We start from the raw sequence: 21,105 nt of genomic DNA on the forward strand, positions 1-21,105 counted from the left end.
TGGCTACACAGTGGACTGCTTTACAGGGTGCAAAGCTGTTCATCTGACATTCATTCTGTCTGATGGTGACTTCAGACAGCTGAGGTGCAAGCAGACCATGAGGAATGGCTCTTTCAGAAAAGTAGTCTCTTTTCCTGAAAGGCTAAAAGAAAACAAAAACAAACAAACCAAAACAACTTTTCAAATGTTTGATCTACACAGGGATGCCTATGTAGAAGTGTGAGGAGCCCTTTCAGACAGTGTGAGAAGGCCATCCGCCTTCCAGGGAGAGATAGCACTCTTTAAGGCTGGGAATGAGACTGTGGCTTTGATCCGCTCACCTTCTCAGCTCCTCAACTGTCTCCAGCTGCCTTTAATCAGTGACACCATGCAAAGCTTTGAGGACAGAGCAGTGCCCTGGCAATGCCTGGCCTCCCCTGCAGAAGACAGGCCTCAATCACAAACGTGTTACTCAGTGCAGAGGACAAGTTCAGGTGCAATCAGAGAGTAAAATAGAGCTTGGCTCAGCTGAAGGGGAGATGCGCAGGCCTGGGGGCAGGTTCAGGACCTGTGGGAGGTCAGAGTGAGTGGGGAGGGCCAGCGGAGGGTGGGAGGGGAGAATAAGCCAGCTCCCACCTGGCCTGCACACCCACCTTTGGGATTTGGGATTAATCCTAAAGGCACAGAGGAAACCACTGGGAATATTAAAGAGGCTCATTGATGTGGACATAGACTTAAAACCACAGGGTGGGCAACAGAGCAGGATGGGTGGAGTGTAGAGAGGCCTGTTGGAAGACGAGTGCCCAAGTTGAGGGTAGCACTGGGGACAGAGAGGTGGAAGGAGGGAGAGAAGGGTCCTCAATGATAGATGCCATGCTTCTGGCCTGATGGGGGTGGAAGACCACAGCCGGATCTGGGGCTTGGTGTGGGGAGTTCTGTGGCTATGATACCTACAGGACTTCACCTGCTACCTGTTCAGCTTCTTGAAGGAAGCACAGCTCCTGAGGGACCACAGCTCACTTGCTCTGCGAGTGCTTAGAGCAGCAGTTCTCAACTTGTGGGTCATGACCCCTCTGTACCAGTGAAAATACATCCTGCATATCAGATATTTACATTACAGTTCAAAACAGTAGCAAAATCACAGTTATGAAGTAGCAATGAAAATAATTTTATGGTTGGGGGTCACCAGAACATGAGGAACTGTATTAAAGGGTCGAGGCATTAGGAAGGTTGAGAACCACTGGCTTAGAGAATCAAGTCCCAAGGGCACTGGGCATGGCATTCAGGGCCACCAGAGTTGGACCACCCTACCCCTTATTTCCACAATGCCCTTCATCTTCACTTTAGACCAGGGGTGCTCAAACTATGGCCCGCGGGCCACATGAGGTGACGTGATTGTATTTGTTCCCGTTTTGTTTTTTACTTCAAAATAAGATATGTGCAGTGTGCATAGGAATTTGTTCATAGTTGTTTTTTTTTTAAACTATAGTCCGGCCCTCCAAAAGTCTGAGGGACAGTGAATTGGCCCCCTGTCTAAAAAGTTTGAGGACGCCTGCTTTAGGCAAACTAATCTGCCCACTGGTCCTCAGACCAGGCCACTTTCTTCCCAACTGCCCTGTGTTCAAGTGTTTCCTCTACTTGGAATGTCCTTTCTTACTATCTTGTGTCCAAATTATACCAACACTCCAGGCCACAAACTAATGGGAGCCCCTCCTGGATGCTTTGCCTGTTTCTCTACCTACAAGTATTAGCTTCCTTCCCAGACAGCACTTCGTCTGTCCCTCTTTCTGTGGCCCTTGTTATCATTTTGATACATTCCTTACCTTTCCCATTAAAGGAGGAATTCCTCTTTCATCCCCTAAAACACCAGGCGGGCAGCTTGGCATGTGACATAGGCCTGGTCAATGCCTGCTGAATAACTGAATAACAGGCATGAAACCCACGATACCGCAGGTCCCAGGAATGCCAAAGCAAGCCACATGAAGATCATTTAGAAGAATTTCTCCTTAAATTACATTCAAACCTGCAAATCCATCCAGAGTCCTCAGACATCTGGCCCCGCAGGCATCAGCCTTCTGCTAGGAGCCACTGAGACTTCAAGGGCTGCCTAAACTACACTTTAGCACATGTGCAGCTGGGATTGCACAGCCCTGCACTGACCACCTCCATATCACAGAGGCAGCCAGCTTAGAAGCTTCCACAGCCTCACAATCACCTTGCACGAGTCAGCCTTGAAATGAACCAACACGGGCCACAGGCAGGATCCCAGAGGAGGGAAGGTGGCTGAGACAGGGGGCTGCTTTCTGTAAGGGGGCAGACTCAGGAGAGTCAGCACCAATTCTGCCACACAGGGAATGAACCAGGCATAACATTTTGAGGGGCTTTCCTCCCTCCAAAAAGTTTATCTATAACACAGAAGAGGAAAAACACACTAAAACAAAACAAAGGATCACAATTCATTTTATGAGCAAGTTTTATCCAAGAACTTCCTATTTCCCACTGGAGGAAAAGCCAGTCTAAAAAAATTTTCAGTACATAAACTCAGTAGAAAGAAACAACCCCCAGCCATAAGTTAAAACTTTACTTTAAATTTTCACTTCCCAAGAGAGTTGGGGCTCCAGGGCTCTCCGCATCCTGTAGTTGGGCCTGTCTAGTCAGAAGGTAAACAACAAGGGCTATTTGCAATGACAAGTAAACACTAATGAATTTGGGGGCACGGCTGGTGCTTGCATTTATGGATCGTAAAATCATCTGGCTTCTTCTCAGCCCCTGCTGACGTGTCAATGAGGCAACCCAAGTATTTACAGGCAGGTGCGAGCTGCCAGGACCACTCTGTGAGAAGGAAGAAGGGGGACAAGGAGGCCTGCCTAGTAACCTCCCATTACATACAAACCAAGTTTCATGCCCTCACCTTCAGCCTGAATCTTGGCATGTAAAGTCTGATTATCCGATAAAAAGTATTTACTTACTAAACATCTTTGAGAATGGAGGGAGAGTCAACATATCTCAACTGAAAGAAGGTACAAACACGTAACATTCAATTGAAGTTACCCAAGTGACTTTTTAAATACCAAGCAGCTATAAATAAGGGGTTTAAAATGCAAATTTTTAGAAGTATTATTTGTCTGATACTGAATTCCAAGAATCCTAAGGAAGGCTATTTCCATAAAAAACAGGCCTTCAGTCTAGGAATATCATGTGCAACTCCAGCCACCAGAGAAGACTCCCTCATTGCCCAGCCAAGACAGAGGACCTGTCCTGGGCTGTCCTGCCATGACCACCTAGGATGAGAGGAACACAGTGGCTGTGGGACTCCTTTCACCCCTGTGGAGGTTTGGGGTAGTCTTCACAAAACCCAGGTGGCCCAGACTGGCCACTGGCTGTCTGGGACCTGCCAGAAACTGACTTTCATCCCTTAAAAAGTCACACTCAGAGACCACAGAAGTTACAAAAATGAAGAATGAGCTCCCGCATAAGGGGATCACCTCCTAACGGCCAAGGGTCCCCATATTGGACCCAAGCCATGGAAAAGTAAAGGCTACCTGAACATGGATGATCTCCCAGAGGCCACTGCTCATTCACTGACTCCCCTGCAGGCCCCTAGCCCACTAGCTCACTGCCACCCACTCAGCCTCTACAAGAAGCCAGCACAATGCAAACAAGAAAGGCCCTGTCTGGAGCTGACAGGGCTCTCAGAGGATGATGGTCCCCAGGAGGCAAATGATACATTAGCACAAAGTGATGTGGATGGACACTGGTTCCTCTTTACTGGCATTTTGGGAGTGTCTGCCCAGCTGGGGCCATTCCCTTGTCTCTGGGCACTAACCCTGCTTTCCACTCTGTCACAGTGGGGGAATCCAAGTAGTCGTTTTGAATGACATGAACTTGGCCCCCACTAGGCACTTAACACTTCCTTGTGTATGAATTTGGAAGCTAGATGGAAGGACGTAAAAAGAACTAGTACCTAGGACTCCAGAGCTCTAGGGCAGCCACCCGGTGCATCCTGTGCACACCATGGAGTCTGAGGAAGCCGGGGAGGCAGGAGAAAGAGGGATAAGGTAGGACAGAGACAGCAGAGACGACAGAGCTGGCTCCAGCCTCTCTCCACCTCTCGCTTCCAGGAGACACCACATGAGCCTGGCTGCAGATTCCCCTCATGGCCAAGCCGCTTGCCTGACTCATCTGGTTGCCATTGTTCTCTTCACACAGCCCTTCAGCCTGAGCAGCCTCAGGAAGGAAAGGGTGAGGAAGGGAAGGGAAGGGAAGGCCCGGGAAAGCTCCTCTCTCAGGGAAACTGAGAACAAGCAAGAATCGACAGACCTCCTTAAAAGAGTCAGGAACCAGAGGCTGGGACAGGGCTTCCAAATCTGAGGGGCTCTCGGCTCTCTGTGGATGCCCCTGGTGTGCCCCTCTGCCTCCCTGCTTCCCTCCAGAGGAAACAGAAAGCGCAGAGGTCAAGACAGCGCCCCAACCCGCAAGTACACTTGGGGACATTTTTCCCAGGGTATGAAGTGGATGGCACTAGCTTTAAAGGAAGGGAACACCAGCCTGGACTCTTGGGCTCAAGGACTCAGAAAAGTGAAGCAAATTGCCCGAGGCTACAAAGCAGCAAGAAGGAAGGCCCAGCTGGCACCCTAGGTGGGCCACACACCAACATCCATGTTCCCACCCCCTCCGGATTTCACCTACCAATTCTTATTTCCCTAAGGCCTACATTATAGAAAGATATTTGTGACCATGGGTAATAGAAATAATGAAATAAGACCCTTCCCCCCACAAACAGGGCTAATTCACATCCACAATCTTCACTGAAATGTGGGCCTGTAAGACAGAGAGTGTTCTGGCAGCTGAGCACCTGCAGATTGAAGGATGCAAGTCGGGCCGCAGGTGCTGGGGAATCTGAACTTCTCTCTCTGTGTGGTGGGAGAGAGATGGTCCCTGGGCCATCCAGGATAAAGGATAAGAGGGAAGGAAGAGTTGGAAAAGCAGAAGAAGCAAAATTGGCTACAGGGCCCACAGTGACGGGGCATCGATGGGTATTCTATCAATAGAAACAGTGATGCTGACAGTGCCTATGAGGTCCATTAGTGAAGCTCTCAAGTTTCCCCTTGAATAAAGTCTCCATGGTTCCCTAAGCTTTGGTTTTTTGGTTTTGGGTTTTTTTGGGTTTTTTTTTTTTGTGAGACAGAGTCTCACTTTGTCACCCTCGGTAGAGTGCCGTGGCATCACAGCTCACAGCAACTTCAAACTCTTGGGCTCAAGCAATTTTCTTGCCTCAGCCTCACAAGTAACTAACTGGGACTACAGGTGCCTGCCACACGCCTGGCTATTTTTTTTTTTAAGAGACAGAGTCTCACTCTTGCTCAGGCTGGCCTTGAACACCCAAGCTCAGGCAATCCGCCCGCCTCGGCCTCCCTAATGCTTCCTAAGGCTTTGTATGACAGGTTCTTTGAGAGGAACTTGCACTGCTCATGGTCTGCGTGAAAGAAGTCCACCTCCATCCAGATGTAGAGAGCAATCCGTACACTTGGGATTCAAGATTCAAAACCAGTCAACAGACACCTCAGAGGGACATCAGGGTGATGAAGAGGAAGAGCAGGAATTGAGTGCAGCTGTCTGCTGAGCATGGATTACTTTCCAGCCAGTGTTAGGGAAGGATTTAAATTCACTGTCACATGAATCCTCCCAGTAACCCCATGGGGCAGGTACTATTATCACCATTTTACAGGTGTGATAACAAGGACGGAAAGATGTTAAGCCCATATGTACACAGCCCAGCTCTGCCTGTACCAAAAAATGCTGTTAACCACAATGCCACCTGATCTCCCCAAAAACAAGATGCTAGAGCTCTGGCTCTTGCTCTTCCTTTCTGGAGGGTTCTAGATAATTAGAGATCCTACCCAAGATGCTCAACTTTGACCCCATCCCAACTGATTATCATTATCATCACTTTTCCCAAGGCTGCCTTGACAGGAGTTTTATTTCCGTGGTCCCACCAGAGTCCTGGTCCCCAGTGACACTTTAGCCACTACCAAGGCTCTAGTGACAAGTCAGTTCCCAAAATGCCTTCACAAGCCTAGGGGTCTTTCTACAGACAGGGCCAGGGACAGCTACTTCCGAGAGCCTGGAGTTCTGCCAGGGGGCATGTAGATTAGATGCAGACTAGCCCAACTACAACCTATGATCAAGAGCGCTCTGGCACTGGACACCTCATGTGGGTGCTCTGTGGAGAATGGCACCTCAACCTCAACGTGTGCAAAGCCACATTCTGCATGGATCTGTAACTTCCACATCACCGGCTTTCCTCAGCCAGTCTCCACTGCCCAGGCCAGGCACTCGGGAGACATCCGTCTCTCACAACGTCCACATCCAATCTGGCTCCAAGGCCTGCAGTGCCCAGAGATCCCAGCTTCCATGTGGGCCACCCTTTTCCACTGCATCTTCATCACAGCCCACATCACCCTTCACCTAGACCATGGAAGAGTCTCTGAACTGCTCTTCCCCAGAGGTACATTCTCCACAGAGCAATACTTGTAAGCTACGCAAAGCCATGAAAGCCATAGTCACAGCTCTCCCCTGCTGGAAACCCTCCACTGCCCTTGCGTTATCAGGGTACGGTCCAAACTGCCTTACCTGGCAGACAAGCATCTTCCTGCCCTGACCTCTCACTGGCTCTCCAGCTCACCTGTGACACTGGCCTCTCTGCAGTGTGACCCAGACCCAATAAAATGTTTTCATTTTATTCTTTGCCCTCCCTGCCTTGCTCTCCTTCATCTCAGGCTTCGGTGTGTGCTGCTCCCTCTGCATAACACACCCCACCAGCCCTCCTCCTGACCAACTCCAGCTCATGCCCCAGGCTGTGGCTTACACACAAGATGAGCTTTCCTGAACCTCCCGACCACCCCCGACTACACTGGGCGCTCCACTGTGTGCTCCCGTGGCACAGGTGATTAGCCCACCGCCCTCACCCTTCTTTGTCAAATTGCTTACCGAGCTGCCTGTCTTCCCTCCAACGCCTGTTTTGTTTACCTTTGTATGTCCAGCTCTTCTCACGTTCCTGGCCATGGACGGTGTTGAGTAAGTAATTATTGACTGAATGAGCATCATCCTTTATCAACTAGTGGGAAGCAAAGTGTTTTTGAAAAAGTTTCCCAGAAAGTGGAAGTTTAACTCTTCAGATACAGGTAACTTTTCACTCAGTGGGTTGATGAAAATTTACGGAACAAAGACTGTGTGCCCAGCACCTCGCCAAGTATTTGAGAGACCAAGACATACTAGATACGGTCCCTGCCCTTGGGTCTCTAAAACCTTTGAGATCCACTGAAAGTTCCAGGCTCCCTCCCCAGGAAAATATGAACAACAAAGGTGTGTGAAATTTTGCACAAAATGCACCTTAACATTAAACATAAATGAAAATGTTTTTCAGAAATTATTTTGCCCTCTTCCCTACTCCCACTTCCTCTCTCTTTCATGTGCAAAAGTTATTTTCCTAAAAAGAATCAAAAGAAATCCAAATTGTGCTGATAAGATCAAAATGCAAACTACGATGTGGTCCCTGGTATAGTCTGGCACAAGAGAAGCAGCTGCTAGGACTACTGGGGGGAACATGGAGTCAGACCACCTGGGTTTGCACCTGACTGCATACTAATCAGCCCCCTGAATGGGGTTGTTTTATGAACCTCCCTGGGCTTGTCTCCTCATTTGAAAATAAGGATAATAAATGAGGATATAGTGCCTGCCTTACACTAATGTTGTAAACATTCAATGGATTAAAACATGTAACGCTATTAGAAGAGTGCCTGTCATTTAACAAACATTTAATAAACACAGTTATAATGATCATTATCATTGAACATAAAGTTGGATTGTAAAAAACATCTGATACATATGACAAAAGACAAGTATCCTTGACACATGACCTTCACTTCAGGTCAATCTGACTTTTTTGTTTAGATACCAAACACCTGAAACCCAGACTCCCAAAGGAAGGCAGTGGTGTACCAAACCACGACAGACAAAGCCCACCAATAAGACCCAGTGAACGTCGGATGTCCTCCAAGCATTCTCCAGCTGAATCAATGCCATATTCTTTTCATTTTTCTCAAGTCCCTGAGGAAAGCAATGTCAAGGCCTCCTTCACAGATGGTTTGTCCCTAAAGAAGAACCGTAAATCCAGACTCTTACAGTCTTCAAATAAGGAGGACAAGGCCGAGCGCGGTGGCTCACGCCTATAATCCTAGCGCTCTGGGAGGCCGAGGTGGGTGGATTGCTTGAACTTACGAGTTCAAGACCAGCCTGAGCAAAAGTGAGATCCCGTCCCTAGTAAAAATAGGAAAACTGAGGGAAGGGGATTGCTTGAGCCTGAGGTGGAGGTTGCTGTGAGCTATGATGCCACAACACTCTATCTAAGGCAACAGCTTGAGACTCTGTCTAAAAAAAAAAAAAAAAGGAAGACAGGGCTTAAGGTCTCTGCAGATTTCTGGTGCTGAAGACCTGGCTGGCATGACTCCGCCACTCACATGCTACACAAACATTTCTTCTAGCAGGAGAAAGTCTGCACCTTTGTATATCCAAGTCTCCTCTTCTAGAAGGCAGCATGGCCAAAAACACCGAATTTTTCAGCAGCATCTATAATGGTGAATTGAAAACCTTACCTCACTCGCATAGCCAAAAATATCTAGTAAGTAAGCCAAGTCGTGAATGAATTCCTTTTTCTGTTTTGCGGGTTTTCTTTCCCTTTCAAGAAAAAAAAAGTAGAAGTTCAGTCTGAAGTTCAATCAAGTACTTCAAGACTTGTCTCTTGGAGGTCAGTGAACTCCTGAGTAGTTGAAGCAGTTTTCTGCTCCATTTCATAACAAAACCTCCTGAGAAAGCAGTGACTCAAGGCCTGGCTCTGATGAAATTGCAGGCTTTCAGGACCACTGCAAACTCTGACATCAATGCATGCTGGCACAAAAGTCCCAGCCACAGTGACAGGTGAGCCTTCTTGCTTCATCAAAGTTGTAAAACCAGCGATATTGCCAAAGTAGATACTGCATCTATGCACAGAGAACCTTGACATTCCTTTCTGTCAAAATTTAGCTTGGGAAAGAAACCGTTTGTCAGTTTGAAGACTTTAAAATTTCCCAAAGGGGTTTGCAATATAAGAATTCTTGGAGGTTAACAACACATAGGTAACAGATACCAACAGGAGCTGGCTGCAGCATCATTAGCGGTTCGTGCAATGAGTTTCAGAGAAATGGCATAGTTGCCGATTCCTCCCAGGACTTGCTTCAAAATACCACAAGACAGGTGAGCTAGCAGATAAATGACATCATTTGACACGGGACCTGCTTTAATCTCCTTCCTCTGCTCCGAGTCACAACTTGGCTCCGATACAGATTCACCACGTTTTCTCCTGTCACAGAGACTTCTTTTGTTTGGCGATGTAACGAGCAGTTTTGAAGGATATTCTGAAACAAGCTGCCTTATTAGGGTAAATCTGAGTTTTAGAAAATTGTCAGCCTTTTCAAGTCAAGCCTTCTCACGAACAAGGTCCCCTCTCCTCTATGAATCTTCAGCAGGTGGCTGCTCCTTCCCCCTGGGCATCAAGCGACCGCTGACAAGAATCCTGCCACTGCAGCTAAATGTCTGGTTAGGAAAGTAAAGCTAAAGATTACGTACGCTTCATTCTACTCTTTTCATTTGACATTTTCTGACTTAAGTTGGGATCACATAAACACAAACGAATGTACAGAATCATAAAGTTAAGGTCCAGTGTCGTAAGTTCCTTTCAAAGGGAAAACAGTCAAAATATTGAAACAGTAGAAGTCATAATACAATGATACGAAAAGTGTAATTACTCAGATATACCTGCTAGTGCCTTGTGCTATCTTATACCCTTTAGAATAGAATGACGTCTTAATATAATTTGAGAAAAGTAATTATTTTCCATAGAAGATAGCATTCAAAATAAAGACACTTTGGGGCGGCACCTGTGGCTCAAGGAGTAGGGCGCCAGCCCCATATGCCAGAGGTGGCGGGTTTGAACCCGGCCCCGGCCAAAAACTGCAACAACAACAACAAAATAATAAAGGGCGGTGCTTGTGGCTCAACGGAGTACGGCGCTGGCCCCATGCACCGGAGGTGGTGGGTTCAAACCCAGGCCCGGCGAAAAACTGCAAAATAATAATAATAATAATAATAATAATGACAAAGTAACTAGTATCATATTAACATAAAAATTGGGTAACTACCCTGTTTTCTCAAAAATAAGACAGTGTCTTATTTTAAGGTGTGCTCCCAAAGATGCGCTATGTCTTATTTTCAGGGGACATCTTATCTTTCCTGTAAGTAGGTCTTATTTTCGGGGAAACAGGGTACAACAACAAAAACATAGCAATTTAAAGCTATTTAAAGGGACCAACGCAGTCAGGATTTGAGGACCCAAGATTTTAGACCAAAGAGAAAGGCACTGAGGTAAAAGTGCTGGAACAGACATGGGACAACCAGAGCTTTTACCTACTGCTGACGGGGATGTGAAATGGTACCATCACTTTAAAAAAGTTTGACAGTATCAATTAAGCTGAATACACCCAGACCTTATGAGCCAGTAATTCCACTCCTAGATATTGTACCCATAAGACAATGTACAAAAATGTTTGTGGCAGAATTATTCATAATAGTCTCAAACTGGAAACAACCAAAATATCCATCACCATTGGAAAAGATAAAATATGATACACTATACAATGGAAGGAATACTATGAAGAAATGAACAAGAAACCTGCACACAAAAACATGATAAATCTTATGTACATAAGGTTAAATGAAAAAAAGAACGACAAAATATGTTTAATTTATGATTCTATTTATCATACCTAAAGTTCAAAAATAGACAACTAGGCCAGGCATGGTAGTTCATGCCTGTAATCCTAGCACTCTGGGAGGCCAAGGTGGGTGGACTGCCTAAGCTCTTGAGTTCAAGACCAGCCTGAGCTAGAGCGAGACCCTGTCTCTAAAAATAGCCAGGCACTGTGGTGGGTGCCCGTAGTCCCAGCTACTCTGGAGGCTGAGACAGGGAGATCACTTGAGCCCAAGTGTCTGAGGTTGCTGTGAGCTGTGATGCCACAGCACTCTGCTGAGGGTGACAAAGTGAGACTCTGTCTCGAAAAAAAAAACAAAAACGGACAACTACCTATGGTGATAAAAGTTAGAATAGTAATTACGATTTCGGGTAATGACTTAGAGGGGGCATGTGATAGGCTTCTGGGGTGTTGGTATGTTTTATAACTTGATCTAGGTGGTGGCTACATGCTGTGTTCACTTTGTAAATGCACTTAGTTATGCCTTTTATTATATACACCTTAAAAACGTTCTTTAAAGAAACTTCAACGGATTATTGCTCAATGAAAATGTAGTAACAATGTCTTACGGACATTATTACATATGTAGAAGTACAATGTATGACAACAATACTACAAAGAATGGAAAGGGGATAAATACATATACACTGTGTAAATTTCTTATATGTAAAATAGTGTATTTTCACTTAAAAGTAAATTGTGATGACTTTAAGATATGTACTATAAATCCTAAAACAACCACTAAAGGAAATGAGAGCTAGTAAGCCAAGAAATGAAATAAGACAGAATCATGAAATGTACTCAATGAAAATAAGTCACAAAAAGAAGGAAAAGAGAATAAAGAACAGATTTAAATCAAAACATATCAATAATCACAGATATATACCCTAGGTACCCTAATAAAAAGGCAGAGATTGTCAAATTGGATTAAAAAGCAGGGCTCAAGTATATGTTGTTTACAAGAAACTCACTTTAAATAAGAAAATACAAATAGTCAGGGCAACATAGTGAGACACCCAACTCTAGAAAAAAGAATTTTTTAATTCGCTGAACAGGGTAGTTTTTAAATTTTTAGGCCTATAGTCCAAGCCACTCAGTAGGCTGAAGAGAGAGGATCACTTGAGCCCTGGAGTTTGAGGTTACAATTAGCTATGATCCAAACCCTGGAGACAGAGTGAGACTCTGTCTCCAAAAAAATTAGATACATTTTTATGTATTTATATATATACATATTCAAATAAATAGAAAGTAATAGGATGAAAAAGATATATTATGCTAATACTAATAAAAATAAAAGTGACTATATTAACAAAGTAGATTTCAGACCAAAAAATACTACTGGGGACAAGGCAGATCATTTCATAATAATAACAGTCAATTCAATAGGAGGACATAACAATTGGAAATGTTTATATACCTATGAGAACTTCAAAATGCATGAAGCAAAAACTGATAGAACTGAAAGAAGAAATACAAAAATCCATACAATTACAGGGAGAGATTTCAATACCTCTCCCTAATAATTAGTAGAATAAGTAGAAAATCAGTTAGGTTATAGGTGACTTCAATAATGCTATTAACCAGCTGGGCACATTAGCTCATCCTTATAATCTCACACTTTGGGAGGCTGAGTTCAGAGGATCACTTGAGGCCAGGGGTTACAGACTAGCCTAGGCAATATAATGAAATCTCATCTCTACAAAAAATAAAAAAAAATCAGCTCACACCTGTAATCTCAGTTACTCAGGCGGTTGAGACAGGAGAATCACTTGAGCCCAGGAGTTCTAGCCTGAGGTAAGAGAGAGCCCTTGTCTCTATTAAAATAAATAAATAAATAAATAAATAAATACTATCAAACAATTGCAACCATTTGACCTCAATTATAGTTATAGAACGTTCCATGCAAGAACAACAGAATACGTGATTTTTAATTTAAACAATTTTTAATTATTATTATACTAATTGATACATAAAATTTGTATACATTTATGAAGTACAATGTGATAAACTATAAATTTATACAATTTGGAGTGAATAGATCAAGGTAATTAACATACCTATCACCTCATTTGCTTATCATTTTTATAATGAGACATTTGGAATTTACTCTCTTAGTTATTTTGAAATATATATTATTATTGACTATGGTCACCTTGCTGTGTAATAGATCTCAAAAACTGATTCCTCCTGTCTATCTGAAATTTTCTACCCTTGGGCCAACAACTCCCCAACCCTCCCCCCAAGTCTCTGGTAACCACTTTTCTACTCTATTTGATTTCTAACTCCATTGTGGTTAGAGAATATATTTTGTATGATTTGAATTATTTTAAATTTATTGAGACTTACAGTGCAGAATACAGTCAATCTGGGTAAATGTTCAGTGTGAACATGATGAACATAGAATTAGAACAGCATTAGAAATCTTTAGGAGAAAGATACCTAGAAAATCCTCAAATATTTATAAACTATCATATTTGTTAATAATTCATGGGTCAAAAAGAAATCAAAAGCAAAATCAGAAAGCATTTTGAATTGAATGGAAATGAAAGCCCAAAATATCAAAATGGGATAAAGCTAAAATGATGCTTGGAAAAAAATAAATTATAGCATTAGATGCCTACATTAGAAATGAAGGTCTCAAATCACTGACTTCAGCTTATACTTTAAGAAACTAGGAGAAAAGAGCAAATTAAACCCAAATTAAGCAGAAGAAAGGAAATAAAAAATATGAACATAAATCAATGGATTGGAGAACAGAAAAGCAATTAAAAAAATAAAACTAAAAGATCTATTGTTTGAGATCAATGAAATTTATACACTTTTAACTGCACTGATCAGGAAAAAAGGAGATACAAATTGCCAATATTAGAAGCAAGAGACATCATTATGGATCCCACAGATATTAAAATAATAATAAGGTAATATTATGAACAAGTTCATGGGAATAAATTTAACTCAGATAAAAATTCACAAGCTATTGAAAGATATGACTAATATTCACTAAAAAAGAAATTGATAACCTGAATAGTTCCATTTCTATTAGATATATTGAATTCTAGGTAAAAACCTTTCCACAATGATCTAGCTCTCACTCTTATCTTCAAATCAAATGGGTTAAAATCTGGGTCCACATAAAAATCTGCACATGGATATTTACAGAAGCTTTATTCATAATTGGCAAAACTTAGAAGGATTCAAGATATCCCTCAGTAGGAGAATGGATAGAGTATAGTCCACTGATAACAATGGACAATATTACTCATCACCAAAAAAAAAAAAAAGAAAAGAGCTACATGATTGCAAGAGGGACTTTGCCTAACAAATACAATCAGTGTAATCTGGTTTATTGCACCCTCAATGAATCCCCACAATAAAAAATAAATAAATAACTATTAAGCTATTTAAAGATACAGAAGAAACTTAAATGCATATTACTACATAAAAGAAGCCAATCAGAAAAGACTACATGGCATATGGTTCTAACTATATGTATGACATCCTAGAAAAGTCAAAACTATGGAGACAATAAAAAGATCAGGGCTCCAGGAGTTAGGAGAGAGGAAGGGATGACTAGATGGAGCACAGAGGATTTTTAAGACAGTGAAACTATTATGTACGATACTATAAAAGGGGATATGTGTGATTATACATTTGTCAAAACCTATAGAATGTACAACACCCAGAGCAAAGCCTAAAGCAAACTACGGACTTCGGGTGATAATGATGTGTCAATGTAGGTTCGTAAAATTTAATAAATATACCACTTTGGTGGAGGATATGATAATGGGGTGGGAGGGTGTTACACCTGAAGGGGCAGGGGATATATTGGAACTCTCTGTACATTCTGCTCAATTTTTCTGTAAGCCTAAAACTGTTCTAAAAAAAAAAAAAAGTCTATTTAAAACGAAAAAAATTCTTTCCATAAAGAATTCTCTGGGTCTAGGGAGTTCTACTCCTGAAATATACCAAATATTTAAGGAAGAAATCATTCTAACTCTACACAAAGTCTTCTGAAAATTGAAAAGGGTGGAATACATCTCAACTCATTTTGTGAGGTCAGACTCACACTGATACCAAAATCAGACAAAGAATTTTAAATAAAATTTTAGCAAAAAGGATTCTTCATCATGACCAAGTATAGCTTACCATATGAATAAAAAGTTGATTTAATATTCAAAAATCATCTATCTCCATAAAAGACTAAAAAAGAAAAACCACACATGATTACCTCAACAGATGTAGGAAAACCTATTGATAAAAACCCAATATACATTACAGATAAAAACTCTCAGTAAATTAGGAATACAAAGAAAAGTCCTCAATCTTATAAAAGGCATTTTTGAAAAACCTACAGCTAATAGCTAACATCATCTTTAATGGAGAAAGACTACTTTTCCTCTAAGATCAGGAACAAGACCAATATATCTGCTCTCACCACTTCTATTCAACATTGTATTAGAGGTTGTAGCCAGTGCAACAAGGCAAGAAAAAGAAAGAGAGCATCTGGTTCAGAAAGAAACACATAAGACTGTCATTATTCACAGAGGCATCATTTGTGTAGAAAAATCTTATGGAATCTACAAAAATGCTATTAGAGCTAATAAATGAGCTTAGCAAAGTTTCAGGATATAAAGGGCAACTTACAAAAATCAACCATATTCCTACAAACTAGTAATGAGTAATTAAACTTGAATATTAAATAAAATATTTATAATAGCATAGAAGATGAAATACTTAGGGACAAAGTTGTATAAGACCTATACACTTCAAACTATAATAACAGTGTTGAAATAAATTGAAGAAGACATGAATACATTGTGAGACAGACTGTGTTATGAGGCCTAAGTACCTGAAATACACTGTGTTTCATGGTTCAGGTCAGTCGATATCATTAAAATGTCAACTCTCTCCAAACTAAGACTATGGACTATGATCCACAGATTCAGTGCAATCACCATCAAAATCCAAGCAGGGATTTTTGGTAAAATTTAAAAAGCTGATTCTAAAATTCATATTGAAATGCAAAGGATTAGAAAAGCCAAAACAATTTTGAAATATAAGAACAAATTTTAAGGACTCATACTCCTTAATTTTAAGACAGTGGGAGGAGTTGGAAAGGAAGAAGCAATTGCAAAGAGGCATAAGGAAACTTTGGGGGTGATGAGTGTAAAAGGGGTGCAGCAGCACCCAGAGACGAGACCGGGAGCAGAGAGATTAGGCCACGCTTATTGAAAGAGGCAGAGGCCTGCCTGGGCAGGGCAAAGATGGCATCGGCACCCTTTTCTATGGGACTGTAGGGAGCAGGCAAATTCCACCACTTGCCGGAGGGCTTTGGTGAGTTAAGGTCCATTGGCATGAATTTCTTTGGGGGATGGGACTAATTAGGTCCGTTGTGTTCTATGTTTCAGAAGGAGAGGAGGAAGGGTTCCTGTGGGGCTGTGGCAGGACCCCCAACAATGGGTGTGTTTATTATCTTGAGATGATGATGGTTACACAGATATATACATATTAAAACTCATCAAATTTCTTACTTTAGCATGCATAGTTTATTATATGTCTGTTATACTTCAATAAAGCTGAAAAAAATCTCAGTCTGTCCTCATGTCCAATTTTGGGAGGTTTCTAACCTCCCTGCTGTCCTCAGTCCCAATATATTATAACCTCCATTTTCTAGATATAAACCTTGAGACTTAGAGAGGTTAAGTGACTTGACCATGGTGACACAGATATAAATCTAGTTCCTTCTCCTGCCAGAGCCCAAGTTCTTAAGGTTTAAGCCATGCAGATAGAAATGCTTTCCTGTCTGCCTCTCATTTAGCAAACAAGTATTGACAAGTACTGATCCTGTAATGTATCAGACACTGCTTACTCGTTGCTTGCCATGGGGCTACAACAATGACAGCTAAGATGCTACCCTTGGAGAGCTTTACATATTGCTGGGCCCAGGGCCCTTCTAAGATTGACTTATTAGTTCTATATTGGTTTTCTCCTTATTAATGCCTGACCACTCTCAAAAATAAAGAAATAATTTGTGAGTTTCTGCCATGTTCCAGGTTCGTTCTAGGCACTCTGCTTGTATGATCCCCTTAAACCATCATAACTGCAAGACAGTATCATTTCCACTTTACAGATAAGGAGAAGGAGACCCAGGGAGGCAAAGGAAGTTGCCCATGATCACACAGCTAGAAAGCAGCAAGCCAGGTTTCAAAGGCAGCCTTCCCTGCCTCCAAAGCTTATGACCCTCCCCCCAACACCAGACTGCCTGGGATCACACAGTTGTTCCTGAAACAAGAGCCCAAACAAACCCTCTTTTCCTTGCAGATGAAAATCACAACCAGGTGCCAAGTCCCTGTGGATGAAAACAGCTGTTCACCAAAGACTCTGTTTCGTGTTATTAATTCATTTAAAAGGAAATTTGGTTTCTAACCAGCACTAATGTCATATCCATGCTCAAGAAGAGAGAAAAATAGTCTTGAGGTTGAAAGTGTTGGCTTGACTGAATCAAATGTGCTGCTGGCCTGTGTCTACAGCCAGATTTGATTCCTGCCCCAGAGGGCTCTCCCCACCCTTCAGGGAGGTCTTCTGGAGCTCAGAGAGAGACTCCAGCCTCTAGCCTGTCTCCATCACGCCAGGAGCTGGGGGAAGCCCTTTCCCACTGTTTCCATTATGACAAGAAATTGTTACAACGGATAGAGCAATTTCTAGGAAATGAAAAGCTAAAAATTATTGTGAACTTAAAGTAGTAACAGATGAGAGTGATAGCTGCTCAGGCTTATGGAGCTAAGTAACATCAGCAGTGATGAGCCTTACACTAGGAGCCACCCTCTCTGGGACTTGGTCGCAACTGGAGGACACCAGAATGGCCCCTACTATCCGAGTTTTTTGAATGAAGGAAAACATTATAGCACAGAAGCCAAGAGGATTCGATAGATCTTACCATTATTATTACTACTACATCCTAAATGTATTATACTTGACAAACGACATAAACAACAAACAACATCAGGCCCTGTCCTAGGTCACAAGAGACAGGGGTGAAGTGTACTGGCATGATCCCTGCATTCCTGGAATTTATAATCCAGGACAGACTTTGAACAACAACTAATTATTCAAACTTTAAAAACCCACAAAATTTCAGTATAAGGGTGAATGTGCCACGCCTCAGCAGAGGTGGGGCCTGTGAGAGGGTGACTGCGGGAGAGCAGCACTCCGGGTGCTCTGGCAGACTTCACCCTTGGAGGCAGGGCATTGGGGAGAGGTGCTGAGATGAGAAGGAGCACCAGAAAGGCACACAGGTGTGCACACAGAGCTAGGGACGACAGCAGGAGGAGGCTGGGGGTCTGCTGCTGGCCCATCTCGCAGGGGCTGGCAGGCTGCAGGAAGGAGGTGGATCACACCCCAGAGGCAGCGGGGAACCATGGGAGGTTCTAGGTGTGCACACAGAGGTAGGGACGACAGCAGGAGGAGGCTGGGGGTCTGCTGCTGGCCCATCTCGCAGGGGCTGGCAGGCTGCAGGAAGGAGGTGGATCACACCCCAGAGGCAGTGGGGAACCATGGGAGGCTCTAGGCCGGGCAAGGATGTGGTCAGACTTTGGCTTTAGAAAAATGTCTCTGGCTCCAAAACAGAGGTAGGGGATGGGACTGAAAGTGGGGACAGCTGAAAGGCTGCTGTCATCAGTCAAAGGAGAGGTGGCAGTGGGATAGACTAGGCTGATGCAGTGGAGGGAAGTCTGAGAAAACTGCCCAGCATGTGACCTGAGAGAGGGGTTTTAATGATGTCAGTGAAACCGATCTCCTCTTCACAAATGACAGCCTGCTGGCAACACTTTTCCCTTCTCCGAGGGCCAAACACTGTGATTCCAAGAAGCAGCGAAGACACACAGGGTTTGTCCGACATCCAACACTGACCTCGGCTTTCTGGAATGCCCGCTTCTTTAGAGAAGGAAAACGGCATCCAGACAAAAGGCCAGAGGGTCAGGTTCCTGAACCCACAGGCAGTGTTTTTCTGAACTGCAAGGCGTCATGTGGCCCGTAGGAAACTGTGGATTTCTGCAGGAAGTCTTCCATTCTAGCAGGCCAGCCTTTCTGCACCAGAAAGGGACCCAACAGACACTGGACAAGTCACACCTGGAGGGTCTCCAGGTTCAACCAGATGCAGAGAAGGGTGAAACCAAATCATTCTCCAGTAGATGCCCCATGGGACGTGCCTTCTATCTGCACAGCGCCTCCTTTGTCCTTAAACATGGCTATTGACGCCATCCCCACCATCTCATTCTAACCAGATCTGCCTTTTCCTTAAAACACCACTTAGTGTTTTAAGGAAACACTAACCTAACCTTTAGTAGGTTCCCTCCATGTCTGTAGACAGTGAGGAGAGACGAGGACCCCACGTGCACACAGACCACGCCCTTCAGCTGATACTGAGCACCTAGCCTATGCCTTGAACCCAGTGGTAGGTGTGGTAAGCCCAGGCCTAGGCCTTTCTTTTGGGAAGCCCGAGCTATGTCCAATCCTTCTACCCCCTCCACACTGCTGTCTGCTCTCCAGTCTGTAGCTCTGGCTCATGGTCTTCCCTCCTGCCTATTCTCCCATCATCAGCTCCAGGGGCTTCACAGAGCCAGAAGGTGTGGCTTCCAGGGGTCCCAGCCTCCTCTGAGCCTCAGCTCAGTACAGCTGTTAAAGGCACAGTCACCAGAGCTGCCCCACCTCCAATACCCTGAACTCAGGAAATCCTTCTCGCTCCATCACTTCCTGGCTTCCCTCCCATTCTCTTATTTCTAACCAAATCTGCTCTCTGTCCACTTTTTGACTTCAAGTCTCTCAGCCCCTCTGAAGCATTCAGGTTGTCAGGCTACTACAGCCTCCCTCTCCCCAGGCAAAACACGGCCCAGTACACTGTCTGATGTCCCCAGGCCTGCTCCTACCCCCAGGGCCACATCCTCTGCCTCCCACCCTGCCCTCCTCCCCTCTGCTCCACGTCCTCTGCCTCCCACCCTGCCCTCCTCCCCTCTGCTCCACGACCTCTGCCTCCCACCCTGCCCTCCTCCCCTCTGCTCCACGTCCTCTGCCTCCACCCTGCCCTCCTCCCCTCTGCTCCACGTCCTCTGCCTCCCACCCTGCCCTCCTCCCCTCTGCTCCACGTCCTCTGCCTCCCACCCTGCCCTCCTCCCCTCTGTTCCACGACCTCTGCCTCCCACCCTGCCCTCCTCCCCTCTGCTCCACGTCCTCTGCCTCCCACCCTGCCCTCCTCCCCTCTGCTCCACGTCCTCTGCCTCCCACCCTGCCCTCCTCCCCTCTGCTCCACGTCCTCTGCCTCCCACCCTGCCCTCCTCCCCTCTGCTCCACATCCTCTGCCTCCCACCCTGCCCTCCTCCCCTCTGCTCCACGTCCTCTGCCTCCCACCCTGCCCTCCTCCCCTCTGCTCCATGTCCTCTGCCTCCCACCTTGCCCTCCTCCCCTGTGTTCCACCAATGCACAGCCCACTTCTCTCCCTCTACATTGAAGCTGTGCCCTCTAGTCTGGGCCCTCCCAGCAGCCTCATAAGCAATGTCAGGCCTCTCCCTCTCACCAGTGCTACCACTCGCCTCGAGCAGACTTCTGCTGAAGCCCCCTACTAGTCTCCCTGATTCTTCTTGTTCACTGTTAGAATGAACATCCTAAAATACAAATCTGTCTCCCCTTTTAAAATCCCTCAGTGAACACCAAGGGCTAATAAGACGCAGCTCACACTCTGGGCACAGCTAAGCCGCTCTCCCTGGCCCAAGCCGAGCTGTCTGATCCTGCCTGGCCTCCCTGGCTTCTGTCCATGCTCCTTGAAGGTTTCAGTGCTGATCCTCCAGATCTCTTACCCTCAAGTCTTTCACCCTCCTTCTTTGCTACTGACCTCACCCTTGGTTCTTATACCTTCTGGCCACCTGCCTCTGCATTTTAGTTTTAGTCTTGCCAGAGACCTAGATACACTTCTCTCGTCACAACCCACTTCTCACCATTCTCCAAACACCCTCATGCATCCAGAACGTCCTGCCTTGGCAGTGCTCTTAGCCCCCACACTCTCTGCACCCCCTCATGCATCCCCTCTCTGGCACGCACTGCCTGCCTCTGCCCATCCCTGCCCCAACTCTCTTCTTGATTCCCCCAGGACCCCCGGCACTTCCTGCCTTACTCACTGGGCTGTGCCAAGGTCCCCTTTGTTGTCTCTCTAGCATTTAGCACGGCAGACTGTTGAGTGAGTGAGCAAGTGAAGACAGGGCTGACTGCGGGGAAATCGGACAGTGGAGAGGGA

The 21,105-nt window shown here is 44.6% G+C and overlaps 1 protein-coding gene across 23 annotated transcripts in view; it reads right to left on the minus strand.

The window, feature by feature from the left end:
• The window catches only part of RALGPS1 (Ral GEF with PH domain and SH3 binding motif 1), a 300,534-nt gene that overhangs the window by 212,418 nt on the left and 67,011 nt on the right, over nucleotides 1-21,105 (minus strand). The window contains exon 5 of one of the 23 annotated variants that reach the window (XM_053562218.1): nucleotides 18,575-18,908. The exons of the other annotated variants lie outside the window; for them this stretch is intronic. Coding sequence (XP_053418193.1) covers nucleotides 18,798-18,908 — 111 coding nt within the window. The 3' untranslated portion in view covers nucleotides 18,575-18,797. Of the gene's footprint in view, nucleotides 1-18,574; nucleotides 18,909-21,105 lie in introns of those variants that run through there. 23 annotated transcript variants of the gene reach the window in all.

The sequence above is a fragment of the Nycticebus coucang genome, chromosome 2 (genome assembly GCF_027406575.1).
Source record: "Nycticebus coucang isolate mNycCou1 chromosome 2, mNycCou1.pri, whole genome shotgun sequence".
NCBI classification, from domain to species: Eukaryota; Metazoa; Chordata; class Mammalia; order Primates; family Lorisidae; genus Nycticebus; species Nycticebus coucang.